Here is an 18,713-nt window from a genome sequence, read left to right on the forward strand (position 1 = left end):
ACTCTGTCTTGATCGTCCAGCATTCGAGGAGGATGTCCATATTGTCTCCGAGGACGAGGTGGTTGTCGTATCGGCTCTATTTTGATCGTCCGGTATTGGACTGTTGTCCTCATTGTTTGAGGAAGTGTTCCCTGTTTTGCTCTGAGTATCATTATGCCGCTTTCAGTGTTAATTTTAATTATTTATTATGCTGCCTGATTTTGTATATGTATGTTACTGCACTGCTTTTTCATTTATACCGTGGTCCTTTTGTATATATGATGTGGCTTTTGTTATATTAGTTATGCTGCTTATGAAATTGTTTGTTGAATTGTACAAGAATCACTTAACTGGATCATTACTGTTACTGCCTTTATTATTTAATTCATTGTGTATGTTTATTTTGTTTATCACTGGACCTGACTCACTTGTACATTTTGTATATAATAAACTAATTTTAAGGTAATTTTTTTGGTTTTGTTATGCTCCTCCCTCCTTTGTTTGTCACCTGTCATCAGTCACTACGGCCCAATAGCTTATTTTTAAGAACCTGTCGATCTCGAGAGTCGAGATCGTAATATTGGCGACCTTAGGCCAGGGTTGGTTCTGTTTTGGCTGACGGGGGTGTGGCAGCATCGGGGAAGAGTATTTTGTTTGTAAAAAAAAAAAATTAATAATAATAATTTTTTTTTTCTGTTAGGTGGGGAGGTGTTAGGAACAATCGTTTGCCGATTGTTCCCTTGGTGGATTGTTGCCTCCTTTGTTTTTGTTTTTTAATTGCTGGCGAGTTGACGTCTGTTGGATGGCGTCAAACTTCGTCAGTCAGGTTCTGGAGGGCAGAACAACCAGTCAGGTTCTGGAGGGCAGAACAACCACCAGTCAGGTTCTGGAGGGCAGAACAACCAGTCAGGTTCTGGAGGGCAGAACAACACCAGTCGGGTTCTGGAGGGCACAAGCCAGTCAGGTTCTGGAGGGCAGAACAACCAGTCAGGTTCTGGAGGGCAGAACGACCAGTCAGTCAGTCAGTCAGAGGCAGTCAGGTATGATTACCTGTGGACCAGCATGAGGCAGCGTCAGGTACTGGATACCTGGTTATTTAATTGAGGTCTTCGTATGGAGTATGTCTTCGAGTTGGAGGTCGGCAGCCTTTGGCCAGCATTATAGTGTTTTCGTCGTCAAGAGGACGACGTGTCGAGTGCGACCTCGCTGGGCAGCAGCAATGGCGTTTTTTCGTCGTCGAGAGGACCGGACGACGTGTCGAGAGTGACCTCACTGGGCAGCAGCAGTGACGTGTTTTTTCGTTCCAGATGGTTCGAGGAGGACTACCATACTGTATCTGAGGACGAGATGGTTGTTGTGTCAACTCTGTCTTGATCGTCCAGCATTCGAGGAGGATGTCCATATGGTCTCCGAGGACGAGGTGGTTGTCGTATCGGCTCTATTTTGATCGTCCGGCATTGGACTGTTGTCCTCATTGTTTGAGGAAGTGTTCCCTGTTTTGCTCTGAGTATCATTATGCCGCTTCAGTGTTAATTTTAATTAATATTATGCTGCCTGATTTTGTATATGTATTTATGTAACTGCACTGCTTTTTTCATTTATACAGTGGTCCTTTTGTATATATGATGTGGCTTTTGTTGTTATATACAGTTATGCTGCTTATGAAATTGTTTGTTGAATTGTACAAGAATCACTTAACTAGATCATTACTGTTGCTGCCTTTATTATTTAATTCATTGTGTATGTTTATTTTGTTTATCACTGGACCTGACTCACTTGTACATTTTGTATATAATAAACTAATTTTTAAGGTAATTTTTTTGGTTTTGTTTATGCTCCTCCCTCCTTTGTTTGTCACCTGTCATCAGTCACTACGGCCCAATAGCTTATTTTTAAGAACCTGTCGATCTCGAGAGTCGAGATCGTAATATTGGCGACCTTAGGCCAGGGTTGGTTCTGTTTGGCTTGACGGGGTGGGGTGTGGCAGCATCGGGGAAGAGTATTTTGTTTGTAAAAAAAAAAATTATAATATAATTTTTTTTTTCTGTTAGGTGGGGAGGTGTTAGGAACAATCGTTTGCGATTGTTCCCTTGGTGGATTGTTGCCTCCTTTGTTTTTGTTTTTTAATTGCTGGCGAGTTGACGTCTGTTGGATGGCGTCAAACTTCGTCAGTCAGGTTCTGGAGGGCAGAAACAACCATCAGGTTCTGGAGGGCAGAACAACCGTCAGGTTCTGGAGGGCAAGGGGGGAAAAACAACCAGTAGGTCTGGAGGGCGAAAAACAGTTCGGGTTCTGGAGGGCAGAACAACCATCGGTTCGGAGGCAGAACAACCTCAGGTTCTGGAGGCAGACCAGTCAGTCATCGTCAGAGGCAGTCAGGTATGATTACCTGTGGACCAGCATGAGGCAGCGTCAGGTACTGGATACCTGGTTATTTAATTGAGGTCTTCGTATGGAGTATGTCTCGAGTTGGAGGTCGGCAGCCTTTGGCCAGCATTATAGTGTTTTCGTCGTCAAGAGGACACGTGTCGAGTGCGACCCTCGCTGGGCAGCAGCAATGGCGTTTTTTTCGTCGTCGAGAGGACGACGTGTCGAGAGTGACCTCCACTGGGCAGCAGCAGTGACGTGTTTTCGTCCAGTGGTCGAGGAGGACTACCATACTGTATCTGAGGACGAGATGGTTGTTGTGTCAACTCTGTCTTGATCGTCCAGCATTCGAGGAGGATGTCCATATTGTCTCCGAGGACGAGGTGGTTGTCGTATCGGCTCTATTTTGATCGTCCGGCCATTGGACTGTTTGCCTCATTGTTTGAGGAAGTGTTCCCTGTTTTGCTCGAGTATCATTATGCCGCTTCAGTGTAATTTTAATTATTTATTATGCTGCCTGATTTTGTATATGTATTTAGTACTGCACTGCTTTTTCATTTATACAGTGGTCCTTTGTATATATGATGTGGCTTTTGTTATATCAGTTATGCTGCTTATGAAATTGTTTGTTGAATTGTACAAGAATCACTTAACTAGATCATTACTGTTGCTGCCTTTATTATTTAATTCATTGTGTATGTTTATTTTGTTTATCACTGGACCTGACTCACTTGTACATTTTGTATATAATAAACTAATTTTTTTTTTAAGGTAATTTTTTTTGGTTTTGTTATGCTCCTACCCTCCTTTGTTTGTCACCTGTCATCAGTCACTACGGCCCGAAATAGCTTATTTTTAAGAACCTGTCGATCTCGAGAGTCGAGATCGTAATAAGTTGTAATTGTATTCTTGTTTCACCAATTAAATATCGAGTGAATAAGACCCGTCCACCGTGATGAGGGTTGGCCTGCCGTGGTGTTCTACCCTATACCCATAGATTCTGGGGCAGTTTCATCACAACAATCGGAACACGGTCACTGGCCACGACGTTTTTAAGTAAACAACTTTCTTGGTAGAAGACGACGACGAAGCGTGCACTAGACTAATTATTTAAATAAATATTTCACATATTTATGATGATTAATTTGAAAATATTCATTGAAAAAGTAACTCGATTCCGACTCAAATTTAAGTAATTATTTTTCGTAATTAGAAAGTTCTTTTAAGTCCTGTATTATGACGTCACAACATCTTGACTTTTGTACCTATTGTAGATGAATTGCTATACTCAACTTTTTTTAAGAACAGTTTACCAGTTATTCATGCAGATTGTTATCAGCTATTCATGTAATTGCTATAATCGTAATGCGCATAGCCTATATATCTTTATTATTTACTTATTGGATATATGAAGATGTTTTACTGCCGGATTACCGGCGTAGTGTGACGCAGTCGCTTTCGGTTCCTGGGCCTCTGTCTGTTTTCGCACCATAAGAAATTAATGGGGCCGATTTTGCAATGACCAGAAAGTCATTAAAAGAGGAAAGTTAGCATTGAGGGGCATATGTTTTGATTGAGAGAAATACAAATTTATACAATAGCTAGCTTGTAAAAAATACTTGATTACAAAAAACTTGATTGACAACTAAGCAGCATACCTACTATGGGTTTCAGAGACAGTGCAAGCACGTTTTTTGGCAATATTTCTGTAACAAACACTCTTATCAGAACTAGATTTTGCTATAGTGCATTACACCCAGTGCCGTAATTTATAAGGGTATCATGAATCACTAATCGTAAAGAATAATGACACTTGTCCTTGTACCAAGAGACAAAAACTCCATTATCCAGAAATGGATACGAACACGCGTAAAAAGCTCCACCTACCCTCTCCCCCCCCTCCACCGCCACCCCTGTCCTCCTTACGTCCGTCGCCTTCCTTTCTCTCTCTCTCTCTCTCTCTCTCTCTCTCTCTCTCTCTCTCTCTCTCTGTTGCCAGCCCTCCTCCCAGCCTTCCTTCTCGCGAGGAGGGTCAGGGAAGAAGTCGAAGAAAGGGGGGAAAGGCTAGGGACGGTGTTCCCCCTCACCTGCTGCCATCAATTCTCCAGGAAGTACCTCCGCTTCATCCTCGACGGGACGGTGTACCAATTCAGGGCACTTTGCTTCGGTCTCTCAACCGCCCCACAGGTGTTCATGTGAGTGTTCACTTTGGTGTCTGCTTGGGCCCACTCACACGGGATACGTCTGATGAGGTATCTCGACGATTGGTTAGTCCTGGCGAGCTCCTGCTCGCAGTTGCTGCAGGACAGGGATCGACTACTCGAGTTTTGTCGCGATCTGGGGATCGTGGTGAACTTCAAGAAGTCCGATCTCGAACCCAAGCAGAGGATGAAGTACCTGGGTATGCTGATCGACACGGTAGCAGGGCGAATCTTCCCCACAGACTCGCGGATCAGCAGATTCAGGGAGGCAGCCAACCAGTTCTTGTCTCGGCAGGAACAGGCAGCTCAGCAATGGCAAGTTGTGATCGGACACCTGTCGTCACTCGAGAAGTTAGTCCCTCACGGGCGCCTTCACCTGCGGTCTCTTCAGTGAAGACTAAAGGAGAGTTGGTCACAGGCAACAGATCCTCCATACTTCCCAGTGTCTCTCACACTGGAGGTGAGGCAGGACCTAGCCTGGTGGCTGGACGACAAGAACCTCTTAAGAGGAGTGCCCCTACACACTCCCCCCCAGAGATGCAGCTGTTCTCAGACGCATCGACTGAGGGATGGGGCGCACACCAGGAGGAGTTGCTGACTTCAGGTGTGTGGGACGATCGCGACAAGCACCTTCACATTAATGTACTGGAGCTCAAGGCAGCGTTTCTCGCGCTCCAAAAGTTCCAGGACCGCTTGATGGGACACTCAGTGGTGTTGATGTGCGACAACACCACGGTAGTGGCTTACGTCGTCAAACAGGGGGGCCTAGTGTGTCTCCCGTTGTATCAATTGACTCTGCAGGTGCACGAGTGGGCCGAGGCTCACTCAATAGAGCTGTCAGCACGCTACATTCCAGGGAAGAGGAATGTAGTAGCAGACAAGCTCAGCCGTCGGGATCAGGTGATAGGAACCGAGTGGTCACTACACCAGGACGTGGCGGAAAGGCTCTTCGATCTGTGGGGGCAACCAGTAGTGGATCTGTTCGCCACCTGGCACAACAGGAAACTGCAGGTTTTCTTTTCAGCCGTGCCGGACCCATGGGCAGCTGCAGAGGACGCTCTTCAACATCCGTGGGACAACCTCTTCGCGTATGCCTTTCCCCCGTTCAACCTGATTCGCAAGGTGATCAGTTGAGTACTGGTCACCCTGAACCTCAGGATGATCCTGGTGGCTCCCAAATGGCCCCAGGCCATTTGGTATCCGGACCTGCTGGCTCTTCTCGCACCGAGAGAGATTCCCGCTTGGCACAACCTTCTCGCCCAGCCACACGTAGAGCGGTACCACCGAACAGTCCAGTCCCTACGACTTCAGAGGCTGGCTGTTATACACCATATCTTGCAAACGAGAGGCTTTTCTCGCAGCGCAGCAACAGAGATGGCTGGAAACGTCCGTCAGTCCTCTGCAGCTGTGTACCAGGGAAAGTGGGCCGTCTTCTGTGGTTGGTGTCGTAGATGGGTTATATCTCCTCTCAGAGCCACTCTTCAGCAGGTAGCGGATTTCCTCGTTTTTCTTCGCCAAGAGAAGCTCCTCTCAGTCCCCACAGTCAAAGGATATAGAGCCGCCCTGGCACTAGTCCTGAAACTGAGGGGATTGGATATCTCGAACTCGTTCGAGATCTCCTTGCTTATGAGGAGCTTTGAAAGGTCTTGCCCACCCAGGGAACTCAGGCCCCCTGAGTGGGACGTGACTCTCGTCCTTAGGAGTTTAACTCGAAGACCCTTCGAGCCACTCCGAGAGTCGTCAGACAGGGATCTGACCCTCAAGACCCTCTTCTTGCTGGGCCTGGCATCGGCGAAGAGAGTAGGGGAACTTCATGGTCTTTCCTTCGATGTACGACACTCCAGGGGATGGGGATCTGTGACGCTCGATTTTGTCCCGAACTTCGTTGCGAAGACTCAGAAACCGTCGATCCCTGACGACAGGTTTGAGTCTTTCACAATTCCCTCCCTAATGGACTTCACCGATAATGATGCGGATGAGATGCTGCTTTGTCCTGTGAAGGCGCTATGGCGCTACCTGAAGAGAACTCGGCACCTCAGGCCTGAGTGTCGACGCCTCTTCGTTAGCACCGGGGTAACCAAGAAAGAAGTATCCAAGAACACTTTCTTTCTGGCTGCATGAGGTGATCAGGAGAGCGTATGAGGCTGATGGTAGTGACGACACCCGTACGCTCCGTGCGAGAGCCCACGAAGTCAGAAGCATTGGTCCTTCCCTTGTGTTCCGCAAGAACTTCTCCGTGGTGTAGGTCCTGAAGGCAGGTGTCTGGGCCAACCAGACTACCTTCACGTCCTTCTACCTTCGGGATATTGCCCACAGGTCCTTGGATACCTTTTCCTTGGGACCCGTGGTGGCTGCTCAACAAGTTGAGTAGCTAACCCAGACCCTCGCAGGCTGAAACAGCATCGAGTCCTGGTGTGACTGTGAGAATGGATGTGCGAATGAGTGAGTGACTGGCTTCTCTTCCCATCTTTTTCTTCTCCTCTACCTGTGGGCGGGCAGAGGGTTATGGTCGTCACTACGCTAGATGAGGACGAGATGCAGGTGAGCTATATGACAGAGCCCCATCTTATCCCTTTCACTAGGGATAGGAGCAGAATATCCACCACTTCCTCCTACAAGGGGGGGGAAGTGGATGCCAACAAGAGACAAACCCATGACTTTATATTTGCTCTTGCAACAGGAACCAGTTCTTGCATTGCTGGTACGAAGAGATACGCTTGCCTCTCTCTTAGTACTTGGTCCAGAGGTCTGACCATTGATCCTGCGGTGCACACCCCGATCAATCGGACAGAGGCTTGGATCCCTCCCTCGCTCTTACGACCAGGGAGGCATTCCAAGGTTGGGCGAACACCAGTCTGTTCACAAAAGACTCAGATTCCTCCCACCAAGAAGTGAGTCTTCCTATTGTAAAAGGACCGAAGGTTTGTATTCCGTGGCGGAACAAATGACAATTTGTCCAAAATTGCATTTTTCCTAACCTGAGGTCCTTTTACACATAGTCCCACCTCATGCCACCCCTCACTCTGCAGTTTTTTGCTTGGGCCTAAAGCAAAAGTGATTGTTTACCTCTCAGTCGCGAGGCGCGCGCCTGTCGGACGAGCAGTTAACTACCGAACCCCTTGTTCGAAAGCTTACGACCTATCCAGCTGCCGCTAGTAACCTTCCTATTGTAAAAGGACCTCAGGTTTGTATAGTTAGGAAAAATGCAATTTTGGACAAATTGTCATTTTGAAATAACAAAGTAAAGTTGAACTAAATACGTAATGAGTAAAGTAAACAATTAAGGAAATAAAACTTTGCAGCGTCTACGTCTGCTGTTCGTAACTGTGTTTGTGGAGTGAGCGCTTAGGAACCAGGAACAGCAACGTGGTTCAAGTGCAATGTGGAGTGAATTAAGACCAAAATGTGTATAATAACAATCAAATAAGCACTGTGGAGTTTCAGTTGTGATGGCAGTAAGGATAAAACCACCGATTACAAGGTAAAAATGAATTCAGTTCAAACCATGACCCCGGGAATAACAAGTTTCATACTTTCACTAATTGTTTTATTGTGCTGATTACAACTGCAATCTTGAGTAAGATCAATAAACGTTACATATATATGCTAACATTGTTCAAATGAGTGCTGGGAAGGCTGGGAAAGATGGTGTCCATCCGTAACCAGACCCGTCCAGCCACACGATCGCCGCCATATTGGATTTGAAACTGCCTTGAAAACATATTTTACGAAGAGCGTCACATGCTTATTTTAGTTCGCATGGGGCTTTCGTATATCACATTATGTTGACGAAACTTCGATCTTTTGAATGGTATGCTTAGAGTTGTAATTGTATTCTTGTTTCACCAATTAAATATCGAGTGAATAAGACCCGGCCAGCATGATGATGGTGGATCGTCCGTGAATGTTTACCCTATGCAGGGTAGGGAGACAGGGGTAGGCATTGGTAATTTCGCCCCCTAGCCAATATTTCTTTTGATTAAAAGTTATGGTAGCATTTTAGGATCACCCATTGCTCGGTGTTGAGTATTATTTTTGTGGGTTCAGATGGGGCAAAAGCCTCATACCCCTCCCCATCCTCTAGCAGGGTTACAGAATGGGTTAAAACTTGGTAATTCTACAGAATAGGCTAGTTCCGCACAGACTGCAAGGAACGTAACCACAGATACGACATCCACTAGGGATTAGGGTGTCCAATGTATGTCGCCATGTTTAGTACTGGCCCCCGGGGGTTAATTACAGTCGTCCGAATAAATATTACTTAAAATTCTTGTTCAGGAGGTAAAACTGCATAGATAATCCGCAACTGCCATAGTCTAGGCTGCCCTAGATCTACCTAAAACTTTAATTAAAATAGTTGCGCAACCCGATTCTCACCAGTCACCGACCAGGACAGGTTATACCGCCTTTTTGGGTTCGGTGGGATCCAGGGTAGTGCTCCCGGGCCAGGTCAGGGCACGCTGCCCCAAGTTAGATTAGGTAGGTAAGATCTGGTTAGTAGGTCAGGACCTAGCATTATAGGAAAGGTTAGGTCTACTAGGCTATTCATGTATGAGAAACTTGTCCCGGTTGAATGACTGGCAGGAACCAGACCGCATGACTGTTGTAAAGTTTTACTGGGAATGGCACCTCAAGTCATGTTAGGAAGGAAGTGGAGGTCAGATTAGGTCAGGACATGGCATCCTAGCCAATGTCAGGTTTGGCTTTTTTCAAGAACGGATTTCTCGCATCTGCCTGTCTCCCTATTTTCTAGTATCCACTCATTTTCATCAGCAGGGAAATATGCTGTTGAATTTAAACTAAGTTGTCGCTGAAGCTGAGAAAGCTCTTCAAGTTGCTAATGACTATTATTGTGCATCGGGAACAAGGATAGAACTCCCGTAAAGTTATGCCATCAAACACAACCGTAGATAAAATAGATAGAGAGAAAATCAATTTAATCAAAACTACTGGGCCTGAAACAGGAAATTTTACTGTTATTTTCACACCAATAAAAGATAAATAACGTAAAGCTTGTATTACGATAAAATCAAGTGAAATAGCGAATGTAGTAATCCCTTTTTTATTTGTTTTTATTTTTTATTTTTTTACACAATAAACATGCTCCCAATGTAACTGTTAACAAAAAAGATAATTTAATTCACAAAGGGACTTATCAAGTCATATTTCGACTGATAATTTTGTCATATGAAAAATTACCTTTTCTGTTATAAGTAACGTATTTAGAAATTCATTTATGCTAAATAGAAGCAAGAAAATTTGCACAGAATTGAGTTAAATATGGCGAAATAAACTCGTATTTGCCATCAGCTGAATTCCAAACCAAAATATTGACCGCTGTGTTATTATTTTATAATAATATAATAATATGAGAATACATATAATATTGTTGGATACAGTGAGGTAATGTATAACTACTTGAAAGATCCATGGCAAAGATGTATAGTCGTTATCGTTTGTAATTATACGTAGCCATCAGCAGCCTGGAATCGCTCAATTATGCCGAAGGTGATTCCAGTTTCGTGTCCTTTTTTTTTTTTTTTTTTTTTTTTTTTTTTTTTTTTTTTAATAACTGAATTATCATAAGCCATTGAACCTAGAGAATTAGCTGAAATTGATCATTATTATACCATATATGAATAATGTATACTGTGCAGTGTAGTCTAGGCTACCCTATATGTAAAAAATGGTACTGATTACCCTAGTGTAGGATAGGCTTTATTCGTGATACAATTTTCCCAACAAACGATGGGTTTTTGGAACCTAACCTCCATCGTAAGTAGGAGAATACCTGTACTATGTAGGTCAGACAAAAAGGAAAAACAGAACAAAATCTTTCACTGTATTAACAAATAAACAAAGTCAATGATAAATACAGTACACAAGTCTTGGTTTACATTAATAAATATATATAGCGCACTTTGTTATGTCGTTGTTTATGTCGACGGCCACGTCTGCAGCGCTGATGCGTGGGTAATTTAGAAACAACTCTTGGGCATCAATTTGTGTTAAATCGAAATTTTCGGGTTTTTTAAACATTTTAAAATATTTTCTAACTCCCGTTAAATCAAAAAGGCGTTAAACACATTAATTTGAGAGGTGACTGTAATTGTATAGCTATGAGTTTCTACTATACAGCAGCTCAAAATCTGAAAAATTTAGAAATTTGGTGTAACACTTTTGTTTTGGGATGTAGGTGACTAGTTCCGCCCACTTTATGGAATGAATAGGTGCAACTAAACTAAAGAGGTCAGTTCGTTTCTACCTGTCAACGACGTTGCATGTTTGTTAAGGAGTTTGTGGAATTCTTTAGTTCACTGTGTGGTAGTGGTTTTCAATGATTTGGTGATGTATTCAATTATATTAGCTTAGCTTTGACGTATTACTGATTGTGACTTTCATAACGAGACGATTTCTGCAAAATATGACTCGCATACCATTTGTTGCAAATATAGAGGACAAATTTGCTCTTTAACTCTTTCTTGTGATGAGTGTAAAGATTGGGACAAGGGAAAATGGCAGGTGTTATAAGGTCATTTAAATAAACTCGACTGTGACAGGAATAGGAAAGCAGCTGCTAGAGCCGAATCCAGGGCCTCTACTCAAGTAAGTCACCTAAAGATGGTAATATTCCTGTACCTCCCACACATATGACTGCTTTTATTGCTATTACAAGTCCTCCGACTTTCCCATCAACTCCATTCCTGACTTCCTTTTTTCGGAACACAGTGCCATTGCCAGTCTCGAAGCACGGATAGACCAAAAGTTCGGTCTGTTGGTGAACACTGTTGCACAGATTGGGAAGTCTTAATGGACAAAGTGAATAGTTTTAGTGCTAGTGCAGTGGAGGAGATGGCAACCCATCCCATAGATACTTCTAGACCAAGGTCCCTGCTAAACTCCCGCCCGTGGGAGGAAGCAAACTGCCAGTCCAAGGGAGGTCAGCCTGTTGAATGATAATCTCAGAGCTCATCGGATAGCCATTGGAAAGGTGTCCCATTGGACATGCATGCCCTTTCTTCGAGTGAGTGAAGACGTTATGTATAAAGGGCGTTGTAGGCGATACTTCAATGTCTTAAGACCACTGAAAAGGCCTGGTTCATCAATGGAAAACAATTCGCCACTGTCTCATAAACGGGCTAAGGAGCGAAGCACAGTCCACTCCCCTCCTGTAGTTTTAGGGAGGTGTCCAAGCGCCCACAGGAGCACCCAGTGGCCGAGTGGTCAGTGTCTGAGCACCATGTTTGAGCACCTAATATAGTGCCCAGTTTCTGAGAATAGTGTTTGAGTGCCCAGTGTTAGAGCATTCAATATCCGAGTGCCAAGTATCAGAACACACAGTGTCTGAGCGCCCAGGGTTCGAGCTCCCAGTACTGGAGCGCACAGTGTATGAGTGTCCAGCACCTGAGCATACAGGGGCCGAGCACCCATTGGCTGAATGTCACCCACTATGTAAGTATTGTGTGTCTTTGGATTATGAAGGATCAGTGATTAAAAGTTCAGTGTTTGAAAGCTCAATACCTGAACGTTCAGTATCTGAGCGCTCGGCTTCTGCTGAAGGTGCATTTTTGGAGAAGTCTGTGTCTGGGTGTCCAGCACCCATACACTTAACGTCCATAAGTTTACCTGTGTCAGTGCTTACTTCCGCTCAGTTGGTGCCAGAGGAGAAGCTTATTGTGCCATGTTCAGAGTACCATTTGTCCCCTCATTAGGGACAGACAGATGATGATGAGCAGTTGGTAGATGATCTGTCTTTAGCACCTATCCAGTAATGGCTCGTTAGCATTTTGTGGCTTCTTCAGAAGCCTTCACTGACAACACAGAACCCTCCAGACTTTGCTACTTCTTCTATTTCTCCAGATGAGGAGGAATCAGAACAACAGCAACTGCAACCAACTTCTGACTTCTCAGTGCTTCTTAGATATTTTCTAGTATGCTATCATACATTCTTCTCTTCAGCTGTCCCGACTTCTCCAGGATCGGTATTTACGATGCAAGAGCCTGCAGGATCGGGAGGACTGCCAGGATGGTGCTGTCCTCCTCCTCAAAGAAAGCATTTGCCAAGGCTGTTGTTTGAGAAGAGGGAGCTTGGGAAAGCTGTTTTTCTGTCCCGTGCCTTCTCATCTAGTGAAATTTTATTCCTCTGGAGAAATTCCTTCCTTGGGAGTGTCTGCTTCCTCTCAAGGGGATTTCTCTGGTCTTATTGATTTGTCCAGGAGGTCTTTCTTCTCTTCTGCGAGAATTTTATTTACGTCCTGGTAACTGGACCACCTTATCAAAGACGTAGTATACTATAAGGTCAAGATAACTTTGCCACAGACTGGCTTGGAGTACTCACATGTGCAGACAAGGGGGTCAGGGAAGGCGCACAGGAGTTAGCAATGATTTTATGACAGGAGTAATAAAAAAGAAGTGTTCACTACACTGGATCAAGCCAGCCTTTTCCCAAAGATGACTAAAAACGGGTAAAGACTAAACTGCAGAAGAAATCAATACAGGTCAATAGACCTGTTTGTGGGTTCAAAAGGTTATCGGCTCTCTTTGTATGGTTTGTCAGTCCCAGACCCTCTGGCATGGACAACGGGTGCCATGCTCCAGGTTTGGTCGAATTTAGACGTGTATGCCTTCCCTCCATTCAGTATAGTAAAGGAGGTACTGAACAAATTCATCTCCCACAACAACACCTCAATGTTGGTAACTCCCTTCTGGCCACAGAAGGAGTGGTTTCCAAACTTGCTCAACTTTCTTGTGGATTATCCCAGTTTATTACCTCAGAAAATAAGGCTTCTCAAGCAGCCACATTTCCTGTGGTTTCATCAAGGATTTTCCGCTCTTGCTCTGACAGGCTTCAGACTGTCAGGAAGCTTGTCAGATGGAAAAGTTTTTCAAGAAAAGCTGTAGAAGCCATTGCTAAGTGTAGGCGACAATCTTCAGCCAATCTAAACTTATTCATTAACCTGGTCATCTTTGGAAGAGTTAGCATTTTATAAAGGCTTACATACTCTGTATGTCAGTGTCAAGGAGGTGACCAAGCCCTGAGTCAGGAAAGAGAGAAAAACTTTCACATTTGTTCTTATCCTCTTCCTCCTCAATGAGCTTGTTTTTATCCGCTTCCTTTTCCTCAACTCCTCCCTCTAGTAGGAGGAAGAACAATGGGGAAGCTCAATCCCTCTTTTCAGGCATCCCATAGGACTTTGAAGGGGTACATTTTATTGTGTGGGGGACATTACTTCACTAATGCACATGGATGATAGTCTAGTTTCCGACTCTGCTAGCATGGGCTTCACTGAGCATGCTTATTCCCGGACCCTGTCCCAGCCCATTTGGACATGAAGACATCTCCCAGCAAGTGATCTCATGTTTCCTTTTAATCAAGGAGAGCAGAGTTTCTGTCATCTGGACCCATTATATCATAATGGGCTTCTTTGCTGAATGATATAGCTACCTACTGACCTTTATTTCTCTTCCAATATGTGAAAGACAGGATTCCCAGAATTTCCTAGAGTCAGTTTTAGAGAGACAGTTCATCCTGGCCCTGTCAATCTTTGCATCCCTATGTCTGACTGCATAGGAGGTTACCAGAGTAATTTTTTCCCATGTCTATTATCATGATCAGGAAAATGACATCACCAGGTGGAGATTAAACTGACCAGTCAGTTTCAAGTAACAATCTTTCCACAAAAGAATCAGTCATGTATAAAAGGTGATGGTTTGTACTTTCTGAGAAGTAAGTACAGTACCAAAATTTCAGTCTACAGTAATGTCTATTTTCTTATACCATTTATACAAACCTATGTTTGGTGTCAGAATCCCACTTCAGCCATTCAATGTAACCTTAATACAAAAGTAAAAAATGGTGAGTAGATGGTACCCTGCACTTATCTAACCACCATCAGTTAAGCACTATATTATCAAGCTTAAGCAACTATTTCCAGCTCATGCTAGGAATACTGTACCCTTATATGAAAAGCTTTGGTTTGTGTATTCAAGATTTCTTGGTACATTGTTAAAAAATAGAGGTTGGTGGTGATTGATTTACTACTTTCTTTGTATATTAAAATAGTATAACTTTCCAATTCAAATACTTCATGTAGGTTATTAAGAATGCTTTTAAAAACAAATTGGAATTAACACTGATTTTTTTCCATTAGGCTGTGCTAATTATATTTCGTCTTTCTAGGACCTGGATGGACTGGCGCAATCGCTACACATTAGATAATGTACTGGATTGGAGCTATGGAGGGGTTGATCCAACTATTCCGGGCAATGGAGGCCCAAGTTGTGCAAATTTTATATCTATGCACCGGAGGTTGATTGAGACCCTTTTAGGAATTGCAATATCCTTCATATATTTTTTCTGGGGATACTCATATTTAACTTATCCATCCTCTTATAAATTTGTAAGGTAAGTGTTCATCCCCCAGTATTTGGGATTGCTATAGTGTTTAGAGAAAAAAATTATGCATAACTATAATTCTTCATTTTTTTTTTTTTTAGTCACCCTGTTGCTTTGTTACCTTATTCATCTAGTTTCATTTAAGTAACTACAAGTTCATAACTAGCCCCACCCACTAACCCATTGTGCTTCTGCCAGCTTTCAACTAAACATTGGGTGTTTGCAGCAGCTCTTTTTATTGGTTTTCGGTTGTATTAACTGGATTTTGGTGAAGCATTATAGCTTTTATGAGTAGCCTTTAGGCTTTGATCACCTTATTAGCCAAGATCATAGTTTTTGTTACTGATTATTTCTGATTCTAGTTCCTCTAGTTTGCGCTATGGTAGCTAGGGTGTAAGACCAGATTAACTAAATCGTCTTATGATTCGCATACAATTTACAGCGTAGGGGCAGGATTGCAGTACAGAGAAAACTTCCTCTAGAGCTGAGAGATGAGCTTCACTTAGCCTCTTATCCTAGAAACTACATTCACCTAAAGCTAGGTTAGAAGTTAGTCCTGCTATTCCATCTTCCCCCCATTCCCACTTTTTCTCTTATTAATAATCTTCCTACTTTTCAACCACCTACTCCCGTGCCTTGCTCCCTTGCTTCAAATCCGGATACCATTGCCAGTCTTGATTCTAGGTTTAACAGAAAAATCAACCTTGTAGTGAGTACAGTAGCAGAGTTGGGTGAGTTGATTAAGGTTTTAATGGACAAAGTGCTTGCAGACAAAGTGCCAAGTGCAGTGTTGTGCAAGTGGAGGGGTTGGCTACTCGTCCTTCCATTTCTTTTAGAAGATCCCTGTCATTCTCCCCTGAACCTAGGAGGAGACATATGTACTGGAAGTCCAAGAGATGACAGTAGTGTTTGCCCACGTGTAGTTGCTCCCTCGTCAAACCCTTTGCACATTAGTGGGTATCGACAGATAGCCACTGGAAAGGTGTCCCACTGGACACTAGTCAGTTGTCATCAAGTTACAAGGATTCTGGTGTTGACAGGATGAGCTGCAAACGCTTTCTTCTTTCTTTGTGTCTACTGAAGAGACATGCTGATGATGACTGTCATTCTCTGCTCCTTGTGAAGCAGCATGAGGAGGTTTGCCACTGTCCAGAGTCCTACTCTCTTGAGCAACCAGATGTTCAGCACCCTTACTTGACCCCCAGTGAAGCCTCTCAGTCGCCCGTACACATGGTCGAGCCTACAAGACCGACTGTGTCTTCATATTGTGAGTGCAAGCAGTGTGGTTAGCTGTTCTTTCTATGCTTGTTTGGAAATTCACTGGAGAGGGCTTGTGCATTCCTGTTCATTCCAGGTTGAGACAACCCTTCCTATTATTTGACATGTTTGATCATCAGATTGTGTACTTGCCAGCAGTGGGTTGGTTCATGACACATCCCAGCTGGGTATGCCAGGTCTGTGATTGCATGGCAGTGAGTGTGCTCACACCTGTTCACCGGTTAAATACTGGGAACTTAAACAAAAGCTGAGTAGTCTCTTAGTGTGTGAGGAGAGTGGAATACCTTCAGCTCTGCTGCTTCTAAGTGCACGGGCATTGGCTCTTCACCTCTGCCTCTCTGGGCTTGTGGATTTCAGTCAAGTCTTATACCTCCCTCTCAGTGTGTATAAAGTTCTTTGACTGTACAGGTGGGGGGAGTTTGTATGCACAAAACAGACTTGATTATGCTGTACATTCAAGGACTAGGATGATCTGTATGTATGCAGTTGTGTTAAGACTGGATTTACTATGGATTTCCTACAGACCTGGAGTATTTTTTACATAATAGCACTTTACTGCTCTTCAGTAGTCATTCTTAGCCTATGATTTTCCTGGTACATGTATAGTTGCCATGATACACTCCCTCTTGGTGTATACACATGCATATCTTTTGCATAAAGACAGAAAGTTTGTGCTACTATTCTCTGTAGTATGACTTTTGAGAGATGTTAAAGTTTGTTTAGTAGGATTTGCATGCTAGTATGATACACACAAATATGTTGACAGCAGTAAGTTCAGTTTTGACTGATCATACAGAAGTTTGTTTTGTCTGTCATGATTTTGAGAGGTCGTGTGTTAGCCTAAAATTGATATCATGGGAAAATCTATGGGTTGGTTGGCCACAATATCTAGCAGTTACATGTTAATTGTTTATTATAGCATAATTTATGCTATATAATTGTTCATGTCCACCATCTGAAGGAAACTCCAAGGATGATAATACCACCTCCACTTGAGTATAGTCTTTATCTTACTATTTAATGCAATATAAAGCATTTAATATTAGGGAAACAGGTCATTACAAAATATGTAAAACATTTAAAGTGATACATGTACTGTATGATTGTAATACAGTAATATAGTATACCAATGTGTACATGAACAGGAATATAGATAGTTTGATTAAATGTAAGAGATGTGGTAATGGTTATGAAGGTTTTCACATGTGGATGGGTATGTATAGCCATGTTTTATTGTAAAAATTTGTTTATAGTGGTGGGATCTTGGACATACCAAATGGTTGACAATACTATTTGATTTGCAATGTGAATCAAGTTGCAAATCCTAAGTTGAAGAAACAACTTGTCAGGTTCCTACAACTGGCCCAGTTGTAGGAACTTGACAAGTACATGAGCTTTTCATATCTTTGACCGCATTTTACATGTAAAATGACAAATCTGTTCCAAGCCCTCCAAAAACACCCCAGTAAATTTCTTAATAGAGCTAAATTGACCTATAAACAATGAAATATTACAACAATTTGGACCATTCAATACCTAACTCAATACATACTGCTAATATACCTGTAAATAAAGTGTATTAGTGTACATGGTATACAAGAAATACTGTACGTACATACGTACGTATGTGGTAAAATGTGGAAGCTTACCTTTCGAGTGAGGCTATCTCCAAAAGTGGCGAAAGAGGAGGAGGACAAACGGCAGATACGTATGTACACTTAACTTTACGAAACACATAAAAAATGTAAGAAAAACAAACTAAACTTTACGAAACATCAACAAAACTGTAACACTTAACTTTACAAAAAACTAAAATTAAAAATGTTTTTTTTTTTCTTTTTTTATTTTTACATTTTTCTTTTTACTTTTTTATACTTTACCTTTTTTTTATACAAAATTTCAACTTCTTCACCACTTTCAACTCTGTTTTTTAGTATCACTCGGTTCTTCCTTTTTGCTTTCTACTCCTACTAAAGGCCTCTTTAAAAAATAACTATCCAAGGAAGATTGCTTCTGCCTACTTTTCACAATGTTCCTGAAACGACTCAGGCAAACGTCATCGAACTGTGCAAGCATACTACCTGTGTAAGCCTTTTCGGGGTGTCTCTTTTCTATGAAAGATTGTACCTTATGAAAAGCAGCTAGAGCATCCTTAATTTCTGCCGTTGTCATTGAGTCGTTGTCCTCCTCCTCGCCGCTGCTAGAGAACTGTTCTTGAACGACGTTATGTTGCATGGCCTCCAACTCCTTCAGGTCGTCTGTCGTAAGCTCCTTTTGGTGCTCCTCGAGAAGGTCATTGATGTCGTCCTCGTCGACGACCAGCCCCATGGACTTGCCGAGTGCAACGATCTCGTCAAGATCTGGTTGCGAAACAGTTTCAGGATCGCCAACTGTTCCTGAATCTGCAGCACCAGCTTCACCCACATCGAATCCCTCAAAGTCTCGGGCGGATAGGGCATCAGGCCAGAGTTTCCTCCACGAGGAATTCAAGG

The 18,713-nt window shown here is 43.0% G+C and overlaps 1 protein-coding gene across 1 annotated transcript in view; it reads left to right on the top strand.

The window, feature by feature from the left end:
- Positions 1-18,713, top strand: part of LOC135215416 (transmembrane protein 164-like) — a 111,597-nt gene that overhangs the window by 17,425 nt on the left and 75,459 nt on the right. Inside the window, exon 2 of the mRNA XM_064250028.1 lies at positions 14,728-14,952. Within this exon, the coding sequence (XP_064106098.1) occupies positions 14,735-14,952 (218 nt within the window). The 5' untranslated portion in view covers positions 14,728-14,734. The remainder of the gene's footprint in view (positions 1-14,727; positions 14,953-18,713) is intronic.

This window comes from Macrobrachium nipponense, chromosome 5 (genome assembly GCF_015104395.2).
Source record: "Macrobrachium nipponense isolate FS-2020 chromosome 5, ASM1510439v2, whole genome shotgun sequence".
NCBI lineage: Eukaryota > Metazoa > Arthropoda > Malacostraca > Decapoda > Palaemonidae > Macrobrachium > Macrobrachium nipponense.